General features: G+C 38.3%; 1 protein-coding gene across 2 annotated transcripts in view; it reads right to left on the reverse strand.

Annotated features, from left to right (window-relative positions):
* LOC109401597 (chitin deacetylase 1) overlaps positions 1–27,222 on the reverse strand; it is a 119,071-nt gene that overhangs the window by 32,325 nt on the left and 59,524 nt on the right. For both annotated transcript variants that reach the window (XM_029875382.2, XM_062855932.1), the window contains exons 3-4: positions 20,226–20,383; positions 10,257–10,506 (exon numbers count right to left, since the gene is read on the reverse strand). In XM_029875382.2, the coding sequence (XP_029731242.1) occupies positions 10,257–10,506; positions 20,226–20,383 (408 nt within the window). The remainder of the gene's footprint in view (positions 1–10,256; positions 10,507–20,225; positions 20,384–27,222) is intronic.

A 27,222-nucleotide genomic window follows, 5' to 3' on the forward strand; every position in this document is an offset into this window, starting at 1 on the left:
ATAGTCACCCACCAACTTTTTCGTCGTCCTCTTTGTTCCCTGGAAACGAGCGACGACGGGCCAAGCAAACGCCAACTGGGAATAGCTTTTGTTGGCGTTTCGGCACTTACGGTGGTGTGAAACCTCACTAGCTCAGTTGGTGAGAGTGCTGGATTGGCAATCTAGAGGTTCGTTGTTTGATTCCAGATGGAATTATTTTTTAATAAAAATCTTTTTTTTTTGTGTGTTGCTGGTGGCAACATTGACTCTGTCGGCTAGACGCACTTGGACGAAGAGCGAAACAAAACGAATGAAGATTTTGTTTTCGTCACGACGCAAGCCCTTCATGACGATTCGATGGCTTGAATGAGTCATCCGATGTGGAACGAGCAACGATGACGATCTAGTTTTCGTTCTCGTCGTCGACTTTTTTGATCGTACGGCGACGATTTTCAGCCCTGTGAGAATCATTCTAGTTCAGTGTTAAATTTAATGACCGCACTGGTTTATTGTCTGTTTCAATCAGGATATTACCATTTTCGAAGAATACGAGTTATCAATGAACTACATAGGATTACTTAACCGGATTTCAACCACAAAGGAAGGTTCAATTAAAGTTCTTCGGGTGGAGACCGAAAGCCTCACAGGCACACCTTGCCGGTGCATACCTATGTGTTTACCAAACCTGAGATCCTTTTAATTGACTAAACACAGTTATTACCCCGAACCCATGCTATATGATTACCACTCCAAAGCTACAATTACCACTCGCACAATTTGCTGATTCAAGCGACAACGAACCAACCAATCAGTTACACCTCATTAAAAAACTAATCGTGACAAAATACTACCCATAGCCACAGTTAACCGGCCACTTCAGTTGTACCGTCGACAGCCGCGCCATTGCTCAAAATGCAAAACAAGTGTTTTACTACCTGTTTGTAGTACCAACCAGCAGCAGCCATCAACCACACAGTCGTCATCGTCATCATCCTGTCCGTTTTCGAATACGATTACGAAACCTCCGTTAAGCCACCAACCAGCTCAGCAGCGCACCACGTTGCATATCAAGTGGGTCCGTCCACACCTCACCACCACCGCCGCACCTAAATACCTGTGTGGCTGTGCTCTTTGGTTGCATTGTATTCAATTGCCCGGTTGCTCTCCGATTTGATGGATGTAACGGTACTGGAATTTACATAAATTATCCAAGATCCTCTGGTGCTCGTGGACGACGATACAATCAACCGTTCACCGGGGAAGATTCACCATCAATCGCGATCTGTCGTACTGACTGCAATCTCGTAAATCGCGTTTGAACTTTTGAACTCGCCGGATTGAACGGAGTTCCTGATTATGCCGCGCAACGACGGAGTCCTTCCGCGTAATTAAGCCTTGATTGTGGCGTGGTGCAGCCGGACCTATCAACACTTCAACACAACACTGGGTCCACGGAAGGGGTCATTGTATACCGTAAGACAGCGCCCAACGATTAATGACCCTGCACTTTGTCGGTCGCGAAGTTCATTATACAACAACTGCTTTGCACCGGCACTTATCGGGACTCTTGTTGCACTTTACCTCTCGAGTCCGTGCGAAATGTGAAAGCACGAAGTGCTCTCGAAAAACGGCTCGCTACCCTGTCAACTCGGACAATCAAAGTGGACGATCTATGGGTAACACCGACGACGGCTCCAGCGACCGAACGTCCGTGTAAGGGTACGAAAGGGAAAGTGATGCGGTCATACCCTTATACCCGTGAGGATCGGTTGATGATGCCCACATGCACAAGGGGTTACATCAGACTGTATGCTGGCTGGCGTGGGTTATGTAAAATTGACCTATACGACCGGCCACTGCGCGCACAGTAGTATGATCATGGGCCATGATCAAGCGTCAGGTTTAAGGTTGGATGCCCTCGAAAGGGTGCCCAACGGTAGCCTCGGCAGCAGCGTCTGGTGAAGTGATGCAAGCAGCATACGGAGTTGCATTTTATGGTAGTTAAAACTGGAGACAGCAATAAAGTTGATGGGCTATTGCTGTTTTGTTATTTGTTTGAAAGGTAGAGTTTTCTAAGCATGATAAAATAAAAAAAAATCATCCGGGTTTGATGAGTTGTATGATAGGCTCGAAAGTCTCTCATGCGCAGTGCTGAAAATGTCATTTCGAGCCGCTCTATCTCCAATATTTAACCGATTTATACCAAATTTTTTAATGTTGTTCATTATATCATTTAACGTAATTTAAAATCGATTTTAACATGTTTTGGAAGGTGATTCTTTTCAATTAGCCATTTTGTAAATTTTGGTTTTTGATTTTTCAAATTTTTAATTTTGAACCCCTCACTTATTTTTTTTCCTGGAAGCCTATTTGGTATACCGATTTTTTAAGACGAAAACATTCTGAGATTCTATGACTATTGTGATTATTTATATATTAAACTTTTTTCATGGAAACTTTTATTTTCCAGATAATTTTAAGGAAAATAATTTAAGGGTGTATTCTATTTCTCTAAACTCTTTTACTATAATAGAACGATTAAGGAAAATTTTGAAATATGTTAATTGTTGCGATTCAATACAAAAGAAACAATGCAATCTGAAAGCTGACCAAAACTTCTTTTATTTCTATGATTTAAAATAAATATAAATACGCTTTAAAACACATCAAAAACCATTTGAGATATTACAGAACAGTCCAAAATATCAGCCAAAAATATAAAAGTTTTGATTGCCCAGAAAAGAAAAAATACAAAATTGTTCAAACTATACCCCGTCTAAAGGCGGTGTTGGGTATTAGAGGGTTAAGGTGTATTCCATCGGCTACCTTTGAAAATGCCAATAGATATTCATCATGATTATCAATTGGAATTTTTCGAAGAACGTTGGTGACATTTACCTTAAATATTGGAGATAGAGCGGGATTTCCGTGACTTTCTTGTAGAACCGGTCTAGCCGCACAAGTTTTTATACACCATATGTTCATGTTTAGCTTTAGGAATGAGTTGCAGGTGATTGAATTTAGATATGTCGAAATGATTTTTTTTCAACACTGCTCATGCCTTTTCAGCATTAGAATGCATACCAAGATTTGATAAGGCATATTCTTTACAATGGCGTTCATGTGGTTCTCGTTGAGATTCTGCGACAACAACAGAGACACTTTTCCAGTATACATATCGGGAAAATTCGGGAATATTTTCACTGGAGATGTTTTGAAGCAGCTCTTCCGGAGAATTTAATCATGAAATCTCTAAAAGAACACGGAAGTTTTAGCAAACCGAACAACTTTTGTGGAAGTGGAGTCCCTAAAGTCAATGGGCAATATTTGAAACTTTGTGGAGTTAGTTTTTGTTTGGTGGAGTGTCTGAAGAATCTACTAAGGAAACATCTGAAGAAATTTATGAAAAGATCTTGTTAAATAGTTAAGAAATTTTCGCAAATCATTCGCAAAATTATGGAAAAAAATGTCAAAATACCTGCGAGAAGAATGAAAAAAAATGGAGTCTTTGATGAAATTGAAAACGACATCAATAGACATTATTTTGGTTGGATTTCAACGACTTTTTTTCTGCTTTGACATTCATACACACAGCTGAAACACGTGTTTGAACAAATTGAGATTTGAATTGTGAAAAGAAATCCACGTGCTCCGGTGGGAATCAAACCCACGACTCCCAATTCGCTGGACGGGCGCTTCTTTCCTCTAAACTACGGAGCCACTTGGCCATATCCGTCCCCCGAAGGCACAGAACTGAACTCGATTCCACTAATACACATGGTTTGTTCCGTTTTCACAATCCAAATCTCCTTCGGATAGAATTAGATGAACATCTAACATCAGGGGATGGAGATGGTCAAGTATCTCCGTAGCTTGGAGGAAAGAAGTGCCACCGTCTGGCGAGTTGGGAGTCGTGGGTACGATTCCCACTGGAGCACGTGGATTTCTTTTCAAAATTCAAATCTCAATTTGTTTTCAAGCACGTGTTTCTGTTGTGTATATGAATGTCAAAGCAATCAAACGTTGTAATTTCCACTTGGCTTGGTTAGCCTAAGCAAAAGTCGACATTTGGCATTTGTAGGCTTTTTTTACAAGTCTGGAGAGAATCCTTGATAAAATAGAAGATGAGATTATCGGACAATGTATCGGCGAAGTTCCTTGAAAAGTTTCTAGAGGATTTTATGGAGGCATACAATTCAAGAGAAATGTGTGGCGCAGATACCATTGTGCGGAGCAATTTGCAAGACTTTAGATTTATTTCTAGTTATAAGCCTTCAACATTCTCACAATATTGTGTGATTTCATAAAAATTTAACATAATATTTATCATAAATGTTGTGTGGGGTCTCCAGATAGCCTAGTGATTAAGGCTATGGATCGCCAATCCGGAGACGGCGAGTTTCAGTCGGGATAATTTTCTCGAATCCCTGGGCATATACAAATTCATGCAATTGCAGTCAATTAGTAACTGTGGAAGTGCTCAAAGAACACTAAGTTGAAGCAAGGCAGGCCAAGTCCCAGTGGGGACGTAGAGCCATAAAGAAGAAGAAGAAGTTGTGTAGCGCTCCACATACTAATCTAATAAAATAAAGTGAATCGTTTAATGCTTCCAGTGAGATTTTTGCTGGTTGAAGGATGAACAGCACAAGACAACGGGTTATGCAGTATGTTCGGCCAGTAACACAGTACAAAACTTTTCCTGCCAGCAGCAGCGGTGGGAATCGAACGCATGGTATTTAAGTTTTGGTAAATCCCAAACTTTTGGACTTGATTTTCAGTTATAATTCAAAAACTGTTCCATTAAAAAAATGAGGCACGAATCTGAAATCAGTACGTGCTAATGCATCAAAATATTGACAATTAATAAAAATTCATTACTTTCGTTATTTATGTTCCCTAAAGAGCTGTGCAATGTGTTATTTCCGAATACCGTTTAAAAATGAGAAAATTAGTTAAAAATCCTACCAGTATAAGTCACGATCAAAAATTAAGCTCTTAATCATGGTCTACAAGATATTTTGTTAACAATTATTGTTGGAAATTCTCCATATTTTCTTCCGGATACCGTCGTTTAGGAGGCTCTGAAAGGAAGCTTTCTTAAACGAGTTAACGGATATGATGGCTGTAGTGAAAAACAAATGTTCTAGATCACTGTTCGAACCTGTAGATAAGTTGCCTAAGTGCAACAATGAAAATATCCTGATTTCGTATTTATAATTCTTGGATCTCGTTGGTCTGAGCAGAACTTGCATCAGGAAGGTCAGCTTTTGAATATATTTAACGTTCATTGCTGCTTTCACCCCTTAAAACCCAACCCCGCCTTAGACGGGGTATAGTTTGAGCATTTTATTTTTATTTTTTTCTTTCCTGGGCAATCAAAACTTGTATATTTTTGGCTGATATTTAGGACTGTTCTGTACATCTCAAAATGGTTTTTGATTTTTGGTCACCTTTCAGATGTCATTGTTTCTTTTGTATTGAACCGCCCCAGACAACCAGTAATCGTACAAGATGTTGCATAAGATGATAAAGTGGAGGCCATATGCGTGCATGCCTCCATTTAGGCGCATGTAAAATGTACGCATATCGCCTCCACTTTAACATCTTATTCAACATCTTATACGATCACTGGTTGACTGGGGCTACATTTAACATATTTTAAATATTCCCCAATCAATTAATCATTCTAAAAAAGTTTAGGGGAGTTGAAGACACTCTAAAATTTTTATCCATCAAGTAACTCGGAAAATTAAAGTAAATATATTCCAACAATAATCATAAAATAAAAAAAAAATCATTTTAAGAAATCGGTATCTCAGGCTTCCGGGAAAAATATAAAAGTATGTTCAAAAAAAAAAAAAAAATGAAAAAAAAAATCAAAAACCAAGATTCACTAAATCGCGAATTAAAAAGGAATCACCTTCCAAAACATGATTAAATCGATTTTAGATGATGAAAAATGATACATATTTGAATAAATATAAAAAATTGGGAATTAGAGAGTTTATCTGATTAGGATGGTACATCCAAAAATGGCACCATTACATTCTGGAATACTATTTCATGATTTCTATAGTTTTCCACCGAATATATTAAATTTAACTACGACAGTTTTTCACAAAACCCGCGCAACCTAGCAACACCGTAACCTACAAACCTGCTTGAATATTTCAGTGTACAGGCCTGACTAGCTTAGGTATTACCCATCAGCTATCAGGCAATTTGCACCACGTTATGCCGACGGCAGGTAAGATGGAGAACTGATCGAGTTGAAAAGATTACCCAGTTAACAACATTATTGGAGGTGCAATGGAGGAGGACGTGGAAAACTAGTCTTTCAGCCTCCTAATCCAACAACGAGTCTCGATCAGCTTGGACAAGATTGAATAGAGACCTTCTCTGCTATCGCGCCATACCGTCTCACTGAGCTGCCAGTTAAAGTTGAACCTGCAAGCTGCCGGAGTGCACAATTTCGCTTTCGTTTGAACAAATATTTGCCTAGCCGCACGCGCGATGGGGAAAAATGTGTAAAATGAATCACGCCTTAGAAAGGGTCAAATACGTCAGCTCTGAACTACTGTTATCGATGAATCATGCACAGTTTTTATATTTTGAGCTTTTTGAAAATGTATTTTTTCTTAAGCGCCTTCCAATTGATTCCCCCCTAATAGATACCACGCTCGCTCACCGGCTGTTGCTGCCGCTACTGCCGCAAAGTCGGACTATAATTTACACTGCGAAACTAGCAAACCTGAATCTACGGACTGAGGTTTTGTCGACTAGCATAGCATTCGTGCAGAGAGCAGCTGCCGTGCTTGCCGTGCTAGACTGTGTAGTGGCCCGCTAGTCAACTGACCTATTGCGATCGCAGTTAGACACTTGTTCCATGATCAGCGCACATCTGGTGAGTGTGCCGTGCTGACCAAGATAGTGTACCTTACGCTACCAGAAAAGATCATAGTTTCCATTTGAGGTTCGAAGTTTTTTTTTTAATTCTCTGGATTTTGATGGGATTTCTCCGCAGAGATTCTATAAAATGTCCTGAAGGGATTCCGCATTGTAGAATATTGTAGAATATATTGGAGAGATTCCGTAGAAATCCCTGAAAAGGTCTTGAAGGTGTACCATTCACGAATATAGTATTCCGGAGACACGCATGATGATGGGACCGAGTATCTCCGTAGTCAATTCTAAACTGAACTTCATTTCTGTCATTATACGGTCATCTTCACCCAATCCAGCTTGAGGAACCTTGAATAGAGTTCGGCACTTTTATCGAGTTGTTTCGCAGAATATCCTTAGGATATTCCATCGAATCACCTTGTGGGATTTTGTTAATCGCTTACTGATGTATCGTAGAATCTACTAGATGTATTCCAAAAAACCCTCTCGAAAGATGAAGGTATTTCTCAAAAGCTCCTAAGGGGAAGCCATAGAATTTCACAAGAAAATTCCCTCCATGTGGAGGGATTCCGTAGAATCCCATAGAGGGATTCCGTAGAATCCCATGGAGGGATTCCGTAAATTTCCATGGAGGGGTTCCGGTGAATCTCATGCAGAGATTCCGTAGACTCCCATTGAGAGATTCCGTAGATTCCAATGCAGGAATCTCATGGAGAGACTCCGTAGAATCTCATGGAGAGATTTCGTAGAACCTCATGGAGAGACTTCGTAGAACCTCATGGATAGAATCCGTAGAATCTCATGGAGAGATTGCATAGAATCTAATGGAGAGATTCCATAGAATCTCATGGAGAGAATTCGTAGAATCTCATGGAGAGATTTCGTAGAATCTCATGGAGAGATTTCGTAGAATCTCACGGAGAGATTTCGTAGAATCTCATGGAGAGATTTCGTAGAATCTCATGGAGAGATTTCGTAGAATCTCATGGAGAGATTTCGTAGAATCTCATGGAGAGATTCCGTAGAATCTCATGGAGAGATTTAGTAGAATCTCATGGAGAGATTCCGTAGAATCTCATGGAGAGATCCCGTAGACTCTCATGGAGAGATTCCGTAGATTCTCATGGAGAGATTCCGTAAAATCTTTCGGAGAGATTCCGTAGAATCTCTTGGAGAGATTCCGTAGAATCTCATGGAGAGATTCCTAAGAATCTCATGAAGAGATTCCAAATAATCCCATGGTGGGATTCCGAAGAATATCATGGAGAGAGTGCATATAATCTTATGGAAAAATTTCGTAGAATCTCATGGAGAGATTTCGTAGAATCTCATGGAGAGATTTCGTAGAATCTCATGAAGAGATTTCGTAGAATCCCTCGGAGCGATTCCATAAAACTTCATGGAGAGATTACGAAGAATTTCATGGATAGATTCCTAAGATTCTCATGGAGATCTCGAAATATATCGTGGAGAGATTCCGTAGGCTCCCATTAAGAGATTCCGTAGAATCTCATGGAGAGATTTCGTAGAATCTCATGGAGAGATTTCGTAGAACCTCATGGATAGAATCCGTAGAATCTCATGGAGAGATTCCATAGAATCTCATGGAAAGATTTCGTAGAATCTCATGGAGAGATTTCGTAGAATCTCATGGAGAGATTCCATAGAATCTCATGGAGAGATTCCGTTGAATCTCATGGAGTGATTCCGTAGTAGAATCTCATGGAGCGATTCCTAAGAATTTCATGGAGCGATTCCTAAGAATTTCATGGAAAGATTCCTAAGAATCTCGTGGAGAGATCCGAAGAATCTCACGGGTGGATTTCGAAGAATCTCATGGAGAGATTTCGTAGAATCTCATGGAGAGATTTTGTAGAATCTCATGGAGCGATTCCTAAGAATTTCATGGAGCGATTCCTAAGAATTTCATGGAAAGATTCCTAAGAATCTCATGGAGAGATTCCGGAGAATCTCATGAGTGGAATCCGAAGAATCTCATAGAGATATTCCGTAGAATCTCATGGAGAGATTTCGTAGAAAGTGTAGAATTAGCATAAGTTAAAATACACAAAAAAAAATAAAAAAAAGATTTCGTAGAATCTCATGGAAAGATTTCGTAGAATCTCATGGAGAGATTCCGTAGAATCTCATGGAGAGATTCCGTAGAATCTCATGGAGAGATTCCGAAGAATATCATGGAGAGATTCCGTATAATCTCATATAGAGATTCCGTAGAATCTTATGTAGAGATTCCGTAGAATCTCATGGAGAGATTCCGTAGAATCTCATGGAGAGGTTCCGTAGAATCTCATGGAGAGATTCCGTAGAATCTCATGGAGAGATTTCGTAGAATCTCATGGAGAGATTTCGTAGAATCCCTCGGAGGGATTCCACAGAACTTCATGCAGAGATTACGAAGAATTTCATGGATAGATTCCTAAGATTCTTATGGAGATTCCGAAGAATACCGTGGAGAGATTCCGTAGAATCTCATGGAGAGATTCCGTAGAATCTTATGGAGAGATTCGGTAGAATCTCATGGAGAGATTCGGTAGAATCTCATGGAGAGATTCCGTAGAATCTCATGGAGAGATTCCGTAGAATCTCATGGAGAGATTCTGTAGATTCACATGGAGAGATTGCATAAAATCTCATGGAGAGATTCCGTAGAATCTCATGGAGAGATTTCGTAGAATCTCATGGAGAGATTACTTAGAATCTCATGGAGAGATTTCGTAGAATCTTATGGAGAGATTTCGTAGAATCCCTCGGAGGGATTCCGTAGCATCCTTCGGAGAGATTTCGTTGAATCTCTCGGAGATATTCCGTATAATCCCTTATAGAGATTCCGTGGCATCTTTCGGAGAGATTCCGTAGAATCCCTCGGAGAGATTCCGTAGAATCCCTCGGAGAGATTCCTTAGAATCCCTCGGAGGAATTCCTAAGAATACCTCGGAGAGATTCCTTAGAATCCCTCGGAGGAATTCCGTAGGATCTCCTTACAAAAATCCCAAGCATCGCAATCCCGTTCATGGAAATCACCAGAACCAGTTTGTAGAGTTCCGTACAATTTTCTACCGGGTTTCTGTAGAATATCCTGAAGTTATTCCCTAGAGTATTTAATTGTGCGTTATTTTTGGGATGGATTGGATTGGATTCTAAACTTGTTTCACCGATGTAAAGCTACAAACAATCGTATATGTATTGAATCATCGTATGGAATAAACCGCGTCAAGTCTTTCGAGGGATAATCGATACGAAAGCGTTAGACCTTGAACCCCTTTCGGACCCCGTTGAACCCATGAACTGAACTCCCCAACAGCGCGCGCAATACGGTTCTCTGCTTGATTAAATTATTGCACAGCAACACTTACCGCACGAGTTCTCGTCCGAACCATCGGTACAGTCCTTCTCACCGTTACAGAACAGACCCCGCTCGATACAGTTACCGTCGCCGCAGGCCAGGAACCCGTCCTGGCAGAGCGGCTCGTCGGTAATGAGCAGGGGCTTGACCTTTCGCTCGCGGTTCTTGTTCTTGCAGTTCTTGACGGCGTCCTTCCAGTCGCACGTCTGCTTCTCGATGTCAAAGTACAGACCGGCCGGGCATCGGATGGCTTGCAGGCCCTGTTTGGATAAGAATAGAGGGGAAAGAAGAGAGGAAGGTGTCGGTTAATAAATTTCCAGGGGTGTTCACATATTTATGGATCAAGATAAAAGCCCATGCCTGTCGGAAGAGTTTCACGCTCAATTAATTTTACGAGATTGAGTTATTTATTGAATAGGTAGTAGCAGAAGCACCGTCCATTAGGGGATGTCGGGATAAAATGCTCCACTAAATACTGATATCTGATATATAAATTCTTGTCTTTAATACCTGAAGGATTAACGCTCTTTTTACAAAACGACTTCTATCGTAAAACCTTGGGCAGAATTCACTTCTTTTTTTGTCTAGTGAGTATTCCATCTCAAACTCCCGTGCAGCCATTTGTTCCGCCTGTGGAAATACAAGGCGTACCGCACCGCCTCTGATGAGCAATTAAAAGAAAATCGGCGATCGTTAGCCGTTCGTCTTTTTATACCCGCGTCTGCTTAAAAGTGTGAAAAATTGCGACTTGCGCATTCATTCAAGGTCGTAAAAGCGCGCACATAAATTTCGCTAGTCAGTCACTAGCTACAACGTCCAGCGTGGAGCCACATATTGCACCGGCTAGGCTGGCTGTGGCGGCGGAAATCTTTTGTGGATGTCATCATATAACATGCTAGCGAGTGAGCGACCGGTAGCGTAGCAAATGTGCAAATGTTGCATGTGAAACTAATTAGTGATTTCATGGGAGAGGTTTGGCAAAAGTGGTGCCAAGGAAAATTGAGCGGTTGATTTGGGTAAGTGGCTGCTCTGCCCATTGCCCATGGTTTATTACAAAGCTTCGTGTCAGAATTTAATGTGGAATTTGTATTTATCAACAAAATCAAACTGCGATAAATTAGGAAAATTTGAATGGAATTACCTTGTGTGGAGATGCGAGGAACGATTGAAATTTAAATAATGAGATTTTTTTGAAGATCGACTTGCAAATAGTTGATAGTATTCAAGAACGTGATCTACGCACTTAGTTTATTTCCTTAGGTCGGCTATGCAAATCTCAGTTTATCAGTTCATCTAGAAACATTTTGCTGGTTATTCAACGGGGTAAATCTCGGCTGAAACTAATCGAGGATCGTATTTTTCAATGAGGGTGCATTTCGAATAGATTTAAGTGATCTGATATGTCTTCAGCAGGGTGGTCCAACTTTATATGGAAAAGCTTAAGCTTGGAATGGCTCGGGAGATACCTTCTGATTTTTTGCTTTAGTCGTTCATAAGCTCAACACTGACGTGGTCAGCTATTGCAATATATTGCGTAAAACAAAAACAACATCGATATTGCATACGTATGTCACGACAATAGAGTACGATCGGTGAAGTACTAGATTTGTAGTAATGAGCTGGATTTTTGTATGGTGAGAAGGTGAATTCTCCGTTTCTGCAAGGAAAGCGTGCAAAAAGCGTGGGTATTATGATTCCTTGTCTAATTTGATGCTGTTTGAGCAAAATATTGGAAAACTGTGTTGTTGTTTTCTCCATTTCTTGTCTCTTCAACCGAACAGTTTTCCAAAGTTTTGCTCAATCAGCATCAAATTAGACTAGGAATCATAATACCCACGCTTTTTGTACCATTTCCTTGCAGAAACGGAGAATTTACCTTCTCACCATACAAAAATTCAGCTCATTACTTCAAATCTAGTACTTCATCGATCGCGTCCTATTAAATAACTTTCAATGATCAATCATTTATGTGTGTTATTGTGTCAAGTTCCACTTCAATGCGCATCTGTATGACGAGTAAGAACGTAGGAGATTAGACAAGCGGACGAAACTATTACATCGGTACAGCAGAGGATAGAAACGATTCTAATCCAACGCCGAGAGAAGTTAAGATGCTATTCACCAATACAAAACCAAAAAAGCAGCTGATCTAAACAAGTTGGGACCGGAAATGTTGGCCACCTGCAAGTCATGATCTGGGAAACTAAGACCACCATTTTGAATACCGCTTACAAAGAGATATATCAGATCATCTTCCGTCGTTCTGTCACCGAAACGAGAACTCTATTTTTGTTGAGCATTCTTTCCATTTAATGTAAAACAAATTTGATACAGTGGTACAAATTCGTTTAAACGCACTTGATATTTGAACCACAAACATTACTTGAAGGCCAACTGCTTTTGGTTGGTATATATTTTGATAACCACTCACGTAGGGGTGGTGGGGGTAAAGTGGACAACCTAAGCATTTTGGTCGTTTCCCGCGGAAATGCGGCAAAATCCATCTGCTTTTCCGAGTAACATGGAAGGAAATGATATACTCTAAAAATCTTGTAAGGGATTGCCACCAAAAAATATTGTTTTCTTTGATTATTTTCTTCACCAAATCGTGCATCAAAATAGCGTGAAAAAAATTGGTGGGGGTAAAATGGACAATCGATGGGGTAAAATGAACAAGTCGTTAAAAGTTATGTAACAGCATATTGTTTTTATGTTTTTAAAAACAAACTATCAAATTTCATACGATACCTCTATTTTGTTGTTTTCAAACTTTTAATTCAAACTTTGAAACACACTTAAATAATTATTGTAAAAATAGTGTAAAAAACAAGCACTGTTTTGGATGAAAATTATATTTTGTTGACATGAAATATTTTTTTATAACTTTTTACTTCAACTATCTCACGATAGGTATGACGGCTAATGATTCTGAAGTTTGCAATAAAATATATGAAGTTTTGGTGAAATTTGAACCGATTGTCCATTTTACCCCCACCGGTCTTATTTTGTTAAAATTATTCCCAAAACATTTTTTTTACAAAACTTAATTTTTTTTTCGGTCAAATATATTCTTCTACGTGGGCTTTATTGGTATAGGGTGTAAAACTTGTTATAATTTGAAAATAACTTACGAGAAAACCTTAGCAATTATAAGCAAATTTTACATCATTTCCGATTTTTCACGTGATTTTTAAAGTTTTTGTCATCTTGAAGAGGTTTATTTGATTTTAATGGTCAAGATCAGCAAAAGTATAATGATTCATGCTTAGGCATAAGCTTCAATCGTAAAAACATTTTGAAAAACAATAAAAGCCATGAAACTGTACCCTGTCCATTTTACCCCACCTGTCCACTTTACCCCCACCACCCCTAATATACAATCTAGTTGCCAGAAATTCTCATCAATTCGTTGTATTTTATTAAGGAATAATTATCTAATTTTTACAGGAAAATTCATTTAAACGCACTTTTTCCGATTTTCGTGCAATTGTTATTGACACAGTATTACTAATTTATTAATATTTATACGTATTTCTGTTATTACTATTATTAGTGATAATCACTGAACTATTACAATAAATTTTATTATGCAACAACTTGGAGAGAATTTTATAAGAAGTATGTGCGTTTATACGAATTTGTACCACTGTATGCGTTTCTGTGATTCAATCTTATAATATCAACTTCGAGCGTATGCTGTATTACGTATCAAAACAGAAGAACGAGAACGAGTTTTGGCCTTTCTCAACGGTGGTAGAAACTATCGTCTTCCATGTAGATTGTTGCCTAACCGTTTGTGTTTGGCGTGCTGCTTTATTACAAGTTTTTTTTGAATGATTTTTTTAAATATTTTTATTTTTGTTTGGTTTTTACGGCACTGGTAACGATAAATGGTTAGGCAACAATCTACACGGCAGACGATAAGGGTGTCTAACTAACAATCACTTATTTTACAAGCACCTTTACGACGAATAAATTCAGAATGATACTGGGTACCAACTTAACTGTTTGTTGTTAAATCGTTTTACAACTATATAGTAAATTTGTTATTCAGCTTTAGCAAAAATGATTAAAAATAAATAAAATGCAAAATTTTTCAATTTCCACGAGAGTTCATGATTGACACTTATGCTGTGAACAACTATTGCGATTTAATAACTACACATGAATTTACCTAAATCAAGATTCGAACTCGAGACCCGTCGATTGCCTGTCGCATGCCTTCCTTTCTGCGCTATCTCAGAAATGATTAATTGAATCGCTCAATTGTTATATTATCTCGAAACTTTGGTATGTTGCTCAGATTTTTCCAGCTGAGAACAAACAAATCGCTCAAATACGAACCACATGTCAACAGTTTTTCTTTAATTCGTATATCTTCAAAGTAAGAATGCATCAATTATACCTACCGGTCGAAAATGGGGGTTTGTCTCTTATAGACGTAGAATCGAAAATGAAGGCGTTGTTCATTAAAAACTTAATTTTCATTCAAGGGGAACACCCTGTAGATAATTTTATGTTAGCGCAGAAAACGAACAATAAACTTCCTCGTAACACTCGCGAATGGATAGTACTAGCAGAAGAGAAAAGGCAATATGATCGATCCAACACATGCAACCTTATCTACAAAAGTCTAATAAATGACCTTAACATAGTTCCTAAAATTGAAACAGAGCTGCCAAATATCATTTGGCAAACTGTATGGCAAAATATGCAGCATGGTTTCATATCGACAGATGGAAAACATGCCATGTTTGTTACATTCAACGATATTGTACCCTACAAAGATAAGTTGCTCCGGCATGGTATTCGTGGAACGATATCAAATATTTGTGAATCATGTGGAAAAGTAGACTCTTCGAAACATCGTATTAAAGAATGTATACGTTCCAAGAAAATATGGGCTTGGGTTACAAAAACAATGCAGAATAAAATGAAACTAAAAATCACGGATCCAGAAGAAATAATATGTACTAAAATAAATAAAAAAGCCTTGAACCAGAAAGCTGGATTATATCTGTGTACAGAAGCTATGGCTTATAATCTAATGTACTTTGATTCAGGATCACTTTATCATTTTGAAAGTAAAATACGAGAAAAAAGATGGAATAACAAAGACTTGTTCAAAAGACATTTCGGTGTATTTATGAATATTTGCTAACTGTACATACTAGGATTAAGTTTTGTAACGTTTGGTCTATTGAATAAAAAATTGAAAAAAAAATCGCCAAATTAAAACATAAACTTCCTGTGGTTTAATAATGATACCACTTCGACTCCTATTCATCAGTGGTCAACTAGCACAGAACATTATGATTAATAACTGAACAAAACATTAATTCAGCTAATGATAAAACACACGTATTTTTCATTCTGTTTTCTGAGTCGAAGTATGATGAAATGAAAGCGCTTATTTGACTTGTGAAAAAAACATGGTATAGATACATGTGCTAATTTTTACATGAACCTAACAAAAAGCAGAAAAAGCTCTCGTTAAACTGTTTCGCAAAGAAATTACTGCAAGTCGAACAAAAATCTTACTAAACGCTTGAAAAGTGTTTTAAATTATCATTGTTAATACCGGTACGAATGCTTTGGCCATCTTTTCAATTAAAAAAAGCATTTGTACAGTAATGTGTATAGCAGAATTTTAATTCAGCTATCATTATTATTGTAAAGCAACAATTCAGCATGCATGCTTGTGTGTTGCAATTGTTGGTTGGGACTACGATCCTCGAGAAAGGCCAACACCTTTGGGTCGAAACGCGCAGAGTCTTTGTGCAACAAGTCGACATGTGTCGAGACAATCACGGGAATCTTCTCACGAGCGAGCGTGAGCATTACAAGGAGCACCTCCATGGCGACGTTGCAAACACCGAAGGTGGCGTGGTAACAAATGTAGGAGTTAGTACGTGCGCAGGACGAAAGATTTCCTCCCCATAAACTCCAAGAGATTGAGAAGGAGGTTGAGCGGTTGAAAGACAACAAAGCCGCTGCAGCAGATCAACTACCAAGCGAGCTTCTTAAATACGATGTAGAAGCACTGGTGAGAGCACTATATTGGATCACTACCAAGATTTGGGAGGAAGAAGTAAGTATTACCGGTGGGGTGGGTGGAATGTATCGTGTGTCCCATCTACAAAAACTAAACTAAAGCGCGATCACACTACTGAGCGCTGCCTACAAGATACTCTCTCACATTTTATGCCGCCGTCTATCACCGATTGCAAGAGAGTTCGTGGGGCAATATCAGATTGGATTCATGGGTGAACGCGCTACAACGGACCAGATGTTCGCCATCCGCCAGGTGTTGCAGAAATGCCGCGAATACAACGTGCCCACACATCACTTGTTCATCGATTTCAAATCAGCGTATGATACAATCGATCGAGAACAGCTATGGCTGATTATGCACGAATACGGATTCCCAGATAAACTCATACGATTCATCAAGGCGACGATGGATCGAGTGATGTGCGCAGTTCGAGTATCAGGGACACATATCAGGGTTGCATCAAGGTGATGGTCTTTCGTCTTGTCTTTCGTGCTTACTGTTTAACATTGCTTTTGAGCGTGTAATAAGGAGAGCGAGGATAAACACGAATGGAACGATTTTCACGAAGTCCGTTTAGCTGCGTGGTTTCGTTGATAATAGTATATATAATAAATTTGAGACGATGGCGGAAACGTACATCCGACTGAAGAATGAAGCCAGGCGAATCGGATAAGTCATTAATGTGCTTCAGGGAGGAATCAGCGCGCCCGCCACCTCGAGTTTCTATCGACGGTGATGAAATGGAGGCGGTTGAAGAATTTGTATACTTGGGATCACTGGTGACCGCCGTTAACGACACCAGCAGAGAAATTCAAAGACGCATTATGGCCGGAAATTGACCTTACTTTGGATTCTGCTCTACGATCTACTCTACGATCAAATAAAGTTCGCCGTCACACGAAGTTAACTATCTACAAAATGCTGATAAAACCAGTAGTCCTCTATGGGCACGAAGCATGGACATGCCGAGGACCAACGCTCCCTTGGAGTTTTCGAACCAAAGGTGCAGCTTGCCATCTACGAAGGAGTGCAGATGAAAGATGGGACTTGGAAAATGCGAATGAACCGCGAGCTGCATCAGTTGCTGAATCCACAACCAACCATCGTCCACACCGCTAAAAACGGGAGGCTACGGTGGGCGGTTCACGTCATCAGGATGTCGGATAGCAACCCGACTAAAATGATTCTCGAGATTCATCCGACCGGTGCAAGAAGATGTGGTGTGCACCGAGCTAGGTGGAGGATGATTTGGAAACTCTTAGCAGAGTGCGGAACTGGAGACACACTACTGCCATGGACCGAGTAGAATGGAGACGACGGCTACGTACAACAGAGGCTACTCAGGCCTTAGTCTGACCGTTAAGTAAGGTAAGTATGAGTGGGTACCAAAGTAGGTACATAGAAGGTCATCACAATGGCGACCTTGAAAATATCGAAAGAACAAATCTCGTCATCCAAACTACACACAGAGCTAAAAATTCTAGTTATTGCTTGCTCACTCGTAGTCAATATTGCGTAAAATTTTAAGCTCGGTGCGTTTTCAGGATAACGAGCTCCATGCTCTTGAAAATGCAAGTCAAAAATGCACCTGGACACACTCCCATTTCTCATAAAGGTTTCATTTGCTTTTTGGACTCTTATGGGATCCAATTTAAGAGCTCATATAGCCGATGATGTAAGCGCACGGGTATTCAACAAAACCATGCTGAGGCTGACGGGTTCGATTCCTGATTGGGAAAGGAAATTTCCTTAACTTTCTTTAGCCTAGACATAGAGTATCTTTGTGTTTCTCACACACTATATAAGTGCAATATAGTTAATAGCAAAGGAAGCTCTCAGTTAATATTCTCAATATATTTATTGCAGCTGGAATTTCTACGTTATTTCTACCAAGAATATCTCAAGCAGGGGGCCGGACACAACGTCTGAGGCCATACTGTCCCGGTCAATAAGTCGCGTTTTTTATGCGAAATAACGTCCGAAAATTTGGGTGCGTCACAACATCCTATATGCCTTCGTTCCTTGGACTTTGTGGCGTATCTGCATGATCGGACGTCATGCCCCGGATAAACGCGCCATAAAGTCCAGGGACATTATGGTCTCGGACGTTATGATACTGTGCCACTCTACAATACCAAACCAGTGACTCAGTGAAGTATTTTAGGCCGGTGACGCAATACCCACACAATACCAAAATAAACTTTTTTTTGATATCCCAACTACTAATCAATACCTTGTTTTGATATGATACCTGGCTTTGGTGTGCTGCAATAATAAGGGCAGTTGTTTGTTCCTGCTTGGGCTCCTGAGTAGGTGAAAATAGTTGTAGAATAGTAAACTCTGGTATAGAAAACCCAATACCTATAACCTGAATGAGGTATTAAGAAGCCCTGCTAAGAGGTAAAATACCTAAGATAATTACTGGTGTGTGTTTTATATATATACCACGTGAATGTTGTTGCAACACCAAAAAAAATCGTTGATCTTTCCATGGACATGTGCATAGTAATTTTTCCATAATTCAAGCAGTCCTCTATACTAAACCAATAACTCGAAAGAAATAAAGGATGGAATGGTGAAAAGCATAGGTAGGGGAATTTGTTCGGGCACTACCCAATAAGTTCAAACAGCGCTATGAAAAAGGAACTGCAGTGATCACATGTGATAACGCATAAAGTGTAAAGGAAGCCTATTGCTCTTTACCCCTTGGAAACGCAGTTGCGCAAAAACTGCTTATCACAAATGAATAAATTACTTGAATACTCGCCATTTGATAGCTGAGTCGACCAGTCAATCAATGCTTTGACTAACATGCTGCAATTCTCTTTGGACAGATTAGCTAGATACTTCGCCACCCCTAGCGAGATGGCTCAGTACAATACAATTTTGTTTGACGATATTCAAACTATTCAAATTTTGTTTTTACTGGGTAGCAGCCCAGGTATCAATCTGAAGCTTTACACAACACTTCGATACCGGAATAGCTGGCTCAGGACCCATGAAGTAATGTGATGCTCCAGTGCGAGCTAACTCATCAGCCATTTAATTTCCAGCGATGCGATGGAAGAATAGCCAGGTGCATATACACTATACAGGTAGAACAGCGTTGGCTGAATTTAGCTCCTCGATTTGAGTTCGACAAGCGAGTTAAGTACGAGCCACTGAAGCCGGCCTTACAGTGAAGGTCCAAATACGTAGGAAACGTTCAAAAATTACGTCCAACATTTTGGGGGGAGGTGGGTCTGAGAAAGTGTGACAGTATGTGTATAAGGTATAGGAAAATAGCGTGACAGAGGAGGGGGGGGGGGGTTATAAATCTCGAAAAACGATGGACGTAATAAATGAATCGTCCCGTATCTGTCAAAGCATGCAAATGGCAAAAAATGTTGTATACAACTTGTTGCAAAACTCATTTTTTCAGCATTCATCGTATTTATCGAGCTTGGCAAGTCTCGTTGGATAAATGTACGACTCGTGCTGTAACAAAAACATCATTTTGCAACTTGTTACATAAATAACTATTTTGAACATTTTATAGGGATGATCAATTAAATCAATGTTACCCGTTGATCAATGTTACTTCGGTTTACGGTACGTTGTTACTGTTGCCATATTGCATCCAGAATGCATGGAGTCAATCAAAATTCTTGAAACAAGGAGTGCACGATTCAAGGAAATTCTACTTCTTTCTATTATATTGAAACAATATATTTCTTGTTAGATTCGAACAAGTACCATTGCATTATGAAGCACCATCGACTCTTCATCAACAGTCTACCTTAAAAGGGCCTTCCTCCATTAGTATGCACATTCATAATGCGGTCCAAACAATCCATCATTAGACACTTGAATGCCCCCCCCCCCCCCCCGTTCGGCTCGATCCATTCCAAGCAGCCACCAATTATTATTAAATTTTGCACTTACCGACGATGTGCACTGGATGACGTCACGGCAGTTGTCGCCCTCGCCGGCTACCAATCGGAACCATTCACCGGCGTCTTTGTCCTTGCAAAGCTCTTTTTCGAATGACTCTTCCTTCTTGGGTTCGTCCGACTGTCGCTTCGTTCGCCCGGTGGCCGTGGCTGTTCAGGCAGAGAAACATGAGAAAAAAAAAACACACACAAATCAATTGAAGTCAATGGGTTGTCGATGAAATTTGAATTGAGCTGAATAAGTAGGTCTCGGTGGTACCAGATTCGAAATGACACTCGTGTGTAGTACAGTGCATGCATCCTTCAATCAATCGCTCATTCACAACACACACACCGGAAAAGCTGTCGTCGGGAATGATGGTGATGGTCGATCACCGACCGTGTGAGAGCCCCCGATTTGGATCGTCATTGTCTGTTTTTTTTTCGGATCAATTACCTCATTTTGGTGGTAATCGTTGCTGAGATCATCACCACATCTCAATGGGAACATACAACCACTTCAAATTATCGAATTAGTCTGTGGCGGTAAGGTACCTACGTTCGGCTTATTGTTGCTCAACAGTACGGATTGTATGATGAAATTATCTAATAGGAGTAACAATAACGGATTTTTTTTTTGGTAAACGAGTACTGTAAACAATAAGTGGTGATAATTGGTTCAGTAAACAATTCGGTTTTGGGGTGTTTTGGTTAGTGATGCCGTGCCCGCACAGACAAATTACATTTGTCTGGTCAGCATTTTTGGATTTAGTGAGCCAATGGTTATCATGTTTAGTGTAGACTCGTCGTCCGAAAACGCGATGGAAAAAAAAATACAGTAGAGCAGAATTTTTTGGCATCCCATACAACACTAGCGATAAGAAATCGAATTTTGTTTTACTTTTATGCAATGCTGCTCACTTTATACACCACATTCTCCATAACCAATAACCAAGTTGCCCAAAAAAAAAGCTGAGTTTTGATAATTTGCAAAATTTTAAGAAAAAAAAACAGTATCCCTGTTACCCACCATGTGAAAGCTAAGGGTGTTTGCTTTCATTTGGTGCTTAGAGCGAAATGTTCTATCAGGGGTTGTTTTTTTCACACACATTTTGGGTAAAAAGTACCCAAAAATAGGTATTTTTTCTGGAAATTTGTTCTAGAAATCACAAAAAAAAATTAAAAAATGTTCTAGACCCCCCGATAGAACATTTCGCTCTTAGCCTTAAATGAAAGAGGACGCCCTTATCTTTCATCTGGTGGGTGACTTAGCGGTGCTGATTTTTTTTTCGATAATTTTTTTTGTCACAAACACCGTGTCGACAATATCTGGACTTCTAACAATCCGACGCAAAACCCATGTTTAAAAAATTTCATCTTATCAAATCCATTTGAAAATCTAGCAGAAACCTCAATTAAAATCAACGAATACGATGGAAATCTCTTCTCGTTGATTATACTAACAAAAGTAGTAGCATAATAGCTTATGTAGCTAACGCTTTTGGAATAAAGCTCTCTTAAATTCAAACTTAAAGCAAAATCATAGTTGGGATTGATAATATTAATAATAAAAAAACTTTTCTGGTATTCCTTTAGTAAGACATCCCAGACACAATAGCGAAATTCAGTCACTTACACTAGTTTACAGCATTTTTGAACCCGGTAAGCTGATGCTCGTTTTTGGTGTAGAATCATGCCCTGAGTTCGAAAACGTGAAGGAAAAAAATACAGTGGAGCGGAAATTTTTTCGACTTTTCATACAACGTTGATGATTTGAAATCGATTTTTGTTCTATTGTTAAGCAAAGTCGCTCACTTCAGACATCTCATTCTCCGTAATCAATGATCCGATTGAGCTAATTTTTTTACTGTAATTCGCCTACATATGATATGTCAAATAAACGTTGAGAAAGAATTTTTAAATTGTTTTTTTGTTATTGAAAAAAATACATTTCTTCAAATATTTTTGGAAAATTTGCTGAAATTTAAGGAGATCGTCCCCGAAACTCACCAATATTTTGAATTTCATCAATCTGACGAAAAAACCTGCATTCAGATGATCGAATGGTATTATATTCAGCTTTTAATTGATAGAAAAAGATTAAAAATTTGTTGAACAAAACGCAAGATATTTGAATTTTATTAAATTCCATATTTTAAAAAAATGTTAAACTCAATATTGAGCTTAAACACAAAAACTTTTCTACTCTAAATTTTTTGAAGCACAGTTTCGAAATCAGTGCTAAATTATGCTTCAAAAATTTTGATCGTTGACAGAAGTTCACGACTTTCGCAGAAAATCTTCCGAGAATTTCACCATAAGATTTTTTAGGACTACGGTTTTAGATTCTTGGTATATCTTTTAGATATTAAATCAAAGCTCAATTTTCATTTAATTTCTACAAAAATTCTACAAAAAAATTCTTGTTCGTCTGTCACATTTCCCGCTAGAAATTTCTTCACAATTTCGACTAAAATATTGCTGAAAACTCGTAGCAAAAAAAAAACGAAAAATATATCTCTCAATATTTCCAGTGGATTCATCAGACAATTTTAAAAAATTGCTATTTTTTAAACTTTAATGTCAACTTATTCTTTGAATTTTACAGTTTCAATAATTATTTTAGAGAATCCATAACTTCAAGTTCATAAATTTTATTTATTTGAGTTTTCCACTAGCTACTTTAAAAATCAATTCTATTTTATTTTTTCAAACCTACTGCAACATCACTAAATATTATCTTGAAAACGGTTCATGAAGCTAATACAAATTTCTCTATTATTTGTTGTAAGTTTATTTCACAAATTCGTTAACAAATCTTTAAGCACCTCAAGAAAACCTATCTCTAAAATGCCAAGAAATAATTTGGCCATGCATGCTACCAAAAATGCTTTTTAAAAATAAACAGAATTAAAAAAAAAATGTGCGATAAAATTCGTTTGGAAAATTCGTGAAAATATCTTCACTGCCCATGATCGCATAGTCAACATAACCACCATTGACAATGTCCACATTCACAAGCTAATATCTATCACACGTGAATAATTCTGACCAGTTTTTTCAATAGAGCACAAAATATAATCGCTGAATTGATGTTAACGTGAAAAAAATCTGAAATTTTCCATAATTAATTGTTTATATTTCAATAGTGTGTTGAAAATTACATCGGCGCTTGCGTCTGTTATGCGAATATGGGCAGTTCAGCAAACCTAACATTTCTTGATTTTGCAGGCATTAAAAAATATAAATGTTTACTTAGTTTTTGATAGTAATTTCACGAAAAAAAAAAAATCACTCGTTCAAAACTACAAGAAATTGATTCTAAAAACAATATTTACAATCATCACCAAAATTTAGTTTTTTTGAAAAAATTGGAAATTATTTGAAGGAGTCTTCAAGATTGTTTTCATAGGTAATCAATGTGTCTTGCCAAGCCACTTTCTATCGGAAATGTTGCCGTCCATTATTATTCAAGTTATTTAAAAAGACACGGACAACGTCTTCAGCTTTCGGCTGTACAGACTGTTTAAAACTTAACATTAGACAACGGACAACGAAGCATGCACCAGTGGAAACGGGGAAGAAACTATTCTCGCGAAAAGTTTCAACGCCCGAAGCGGGAATCGAACCCTCACCCCATAGCATGGTGCGATTATAAGCTTGGTGACCCTAACCGCACGGCTACGAGGCTTTATTGATTATTTTTTCAAATAATTTCTATATTTCAGATATGGTGGGATAATTGGAGCACATGCTTGTTGCGTCGAGGATCTGGGATTGAATCCCCCTCCCGACAAACTAGCAAAATGTGGGTTTGTCCCTTCGGAAGGGAAGTGAAGCCGAAATGAACTAGCCCCAGCTTAAAAATCTCGTAATAAAGAGAAAAAAAAACAATGTTCGCCAATGTATTTCATCTAGAATGATTATTCAATACTACCTAGTTGGTACAGAAGAGATCCCACCAGCTCATTAGATGTACTTTCAGAAATTGACTCGGAACGTTTTCCAAATTTCTATTATTAATCCGGAAGCAACTAGAATGGAATTTTCTAAAATCTTACGTTACCACACTGATTCTATCCTCAAATGAGGGCGATCATAAATATAATTTTCTCTCGTTTTATGATGAAACCGTTAAATTTGATGCACATTTTGTATTTTTCATAAATATTAGGCTCAATCGAGTTTTTGCTTAACGAAGCCGAAATTCATTATGTTGCAGTTTCGGGTACCAACTCATCAGTATATACTAATGTTAGTTAAGGCGGTACACGGTACCCACAACTGCTTAAGAATAGTGCTATACACAAAATATAATAGATAGAGAGAGTTAAAGCTGGGAAAAATTGTTTTGTGCCTCAAATACAAGAGGTTTTTGTAAGTTTTTCAAAGTTCGGCACTTAAGTGACTAGCACAAATCTCGTCACAAACGGTCACAGCTGAATTTGCCAGTAGTAAATCAGTGTTTCAGATCATAGGAAAGCTTTATGGATAAAGGTCCGAAGGGATCGGAAGAGAAAACATGTTTTCCAGCTTGCTGAACTTTGTCAGTTTTGTATACATTGTGGAAAGAATATTCAAGTCAGCCAATTCGAATTAAATGATAACGAATGGCATCTAAATTTATGTTTAACATCGATTTCAACTTTATAAGAATCGAACACAATCAACCAAATACATGTCGATTGGTTGAGATTTTGTCATAGGGAGAGGTGGGTATTATAAAACCACTGATATTATAAAAAAAAACAATTGAAATGTCTAGCCAAGAACATCTGCTTTCTTGAGCTCTGCGAAAAGTCTTGGCATAAATTTGATGAAAATTGAGCTTCATGTTGCAATGATATACAGTTGCTATGTGGTCAATTTGGAAGTATGTATGACCTAAGGCGGAACCACTGTGCATTGCCTACAAGAGATTCCGGAGACTTTAACGGTGTTTTTTATATTATGAAGCTGATCTAAATTCCATTTTTACCGCATACAGGAACCACGAAAAGCAAATTGAAAATTTTCAAAAAAAATATTCAAAATCAAGGCAACATAACATTACCAGTTTGCAATAATAGCACAACGAGGCTGCCCATTCATTAGGTAAGTATATTTTTACTATTTTCTGATACCACCTAACCCGCCCCCCCCCCCTACCTTGTAAGACTTTTTTGTATGAAACCCCAAATATCTTTATATGGCACGTGAGATTTCTCAAACCAGTTAGAACGTAGAGCCAAGAAAAAGAAGAAGACACTAAGAATTCTTTGCGCTATAATTTGCTACAACATACCGATATTTTGAAAAATTCAAAAAACCCAATTCTTTTGGAAATTTTTATGGCTTCTTTAGCGGTGTTAAGATATTTTCATTATCTTAATCTGCATGCCATACGGAGCCGAAATCCAAATTTTCATAAGTTTAAAAATCAATGACTTGAATTTCGGCTGGAAATTTGTTGATTATTTTTACTGGCTTTCTCAGTCTGGGGAAATTCAAAACGACTAGTTTTGTATTGACCGACGTTAACGAAGAACGACAGACAGTTTTACCTTTGAAGGAGCCTAAATACGGGCCGAAACGTCGGGCAATACAAAAGTAGTCGTTTTGAATTTCCCTAGACTGAGAAAGCCAATAAAAATAATTTAAAAATCAATTTGAAGTTTATATGCGATCGATTTGTCGAATCACCCCTCGTCGCATTTTGTACTGGACGGAGCTGTCAAGCAGTTGCCCAGCTGTCAAAAGGTGATTTCAAAAAATTTCTTTGAAATTTATTTTTGGTACCACAATAAAGTTTTAAAATTCTGAACAAAATCATAGTGGCTCAGAAAGGTGCTCTTTTGTATAAAATAAAAAAAATCATTTAATTTATCAAAATTGGAAAACACAATTGTAATATTTGTTTTTTTAGAAGTTCTTTCAAAATTTTGCCTAGTAATCCAGTATGGAGTCTCGTAGCCGTGCGGTTAGGGTCACCTAGCTTTAAATTGCACCATGCTTTGGGGCGAGGAGGGTTCGATTCCCGTTCCGGATGATGAAGCTTTTCGTGAAAATAGTTTCTTCTCCGTATCCACTGGTGCATACTCCGTGTGTCGCTGGTCGAATGTTAAGTTTCGTTTAGTCTGTACAGCCCCTGGCTGACGACGGTGTTCGTGTATTTAAATGGTTCCATTTAAATAATAGATAATTAATACCATGAAAAATCTTGATTTTGGTGTTTGGAATTACAAAAAAAATAAAATAATCATAAATTCTATCATAAATTCACGATCCCATGAAATCTCTTGTTTGGTATTATATGAACGCATCTGCAGGGATCGTTTCTCGTCATCAAATTTGCCTTTGGATTGTAACGGAAAATATTTTCAATTTCCAAAAGTTTTTACTATGTTGCCCAGGAATGGTAACTGTCACGGAATTTCATGGAAAAAGATTTCATGACATTTTCAATTTATGCCAATAATTGTCCCCGAGCATTACCAATCTATAATGCTAGTTGGTAATGGAAGGTCTATGATAAACATTTTTTAATTGGGTCAATGAAATTTATAAAATAACAAAATTACATTTTCTTGACATTTACCATCACTGGTACTGCTCTTATGAGGGCATTTTAGCAAGGTCTTTGTAGCAAGGCAATCGAAGTCGATTGTCAATTCAATTCACTTTCCTGAGTCGGTAATTGTTCGTTCCATACAACGTGCGCAGATATTAACCGTGGAATCATCCAATTTCAATCACTTTTGGTATGTGTATACCAATTGTAACTATAGATAAAGAAAAAACAAAAATATGAAAATTTTCGTACAATTATTTTACAGTAGGCTCCGTTGCAGTTGAAATACAGGGGATGGCCAAAATGTTTGGGATAGGCAACTTTTTTTTCTCTCACAAAAAAGTTAAACATGCTATAACTTTTCATAGAGTGCATCAAAAAATCTCAAATTTTGACTGTTTGTCAACCTATTATATGTGCATCATTGGTACAAATTTGGGGTCGATTGATCACTCTTTCG

Source organism: Aedes albopictus, chromosome 3 (genome assembly GCF_035046485.1).
Source record: "Aedes albopictus strain Foshan chromosome 3, AalbF5, whole genome shotgun sequence".
Lineage (NCBI taxonomy): Eukaryota > Metazoa > Arthropoda > Insecta > Diptera > Culicidae > Aedes > Aedes albopictus.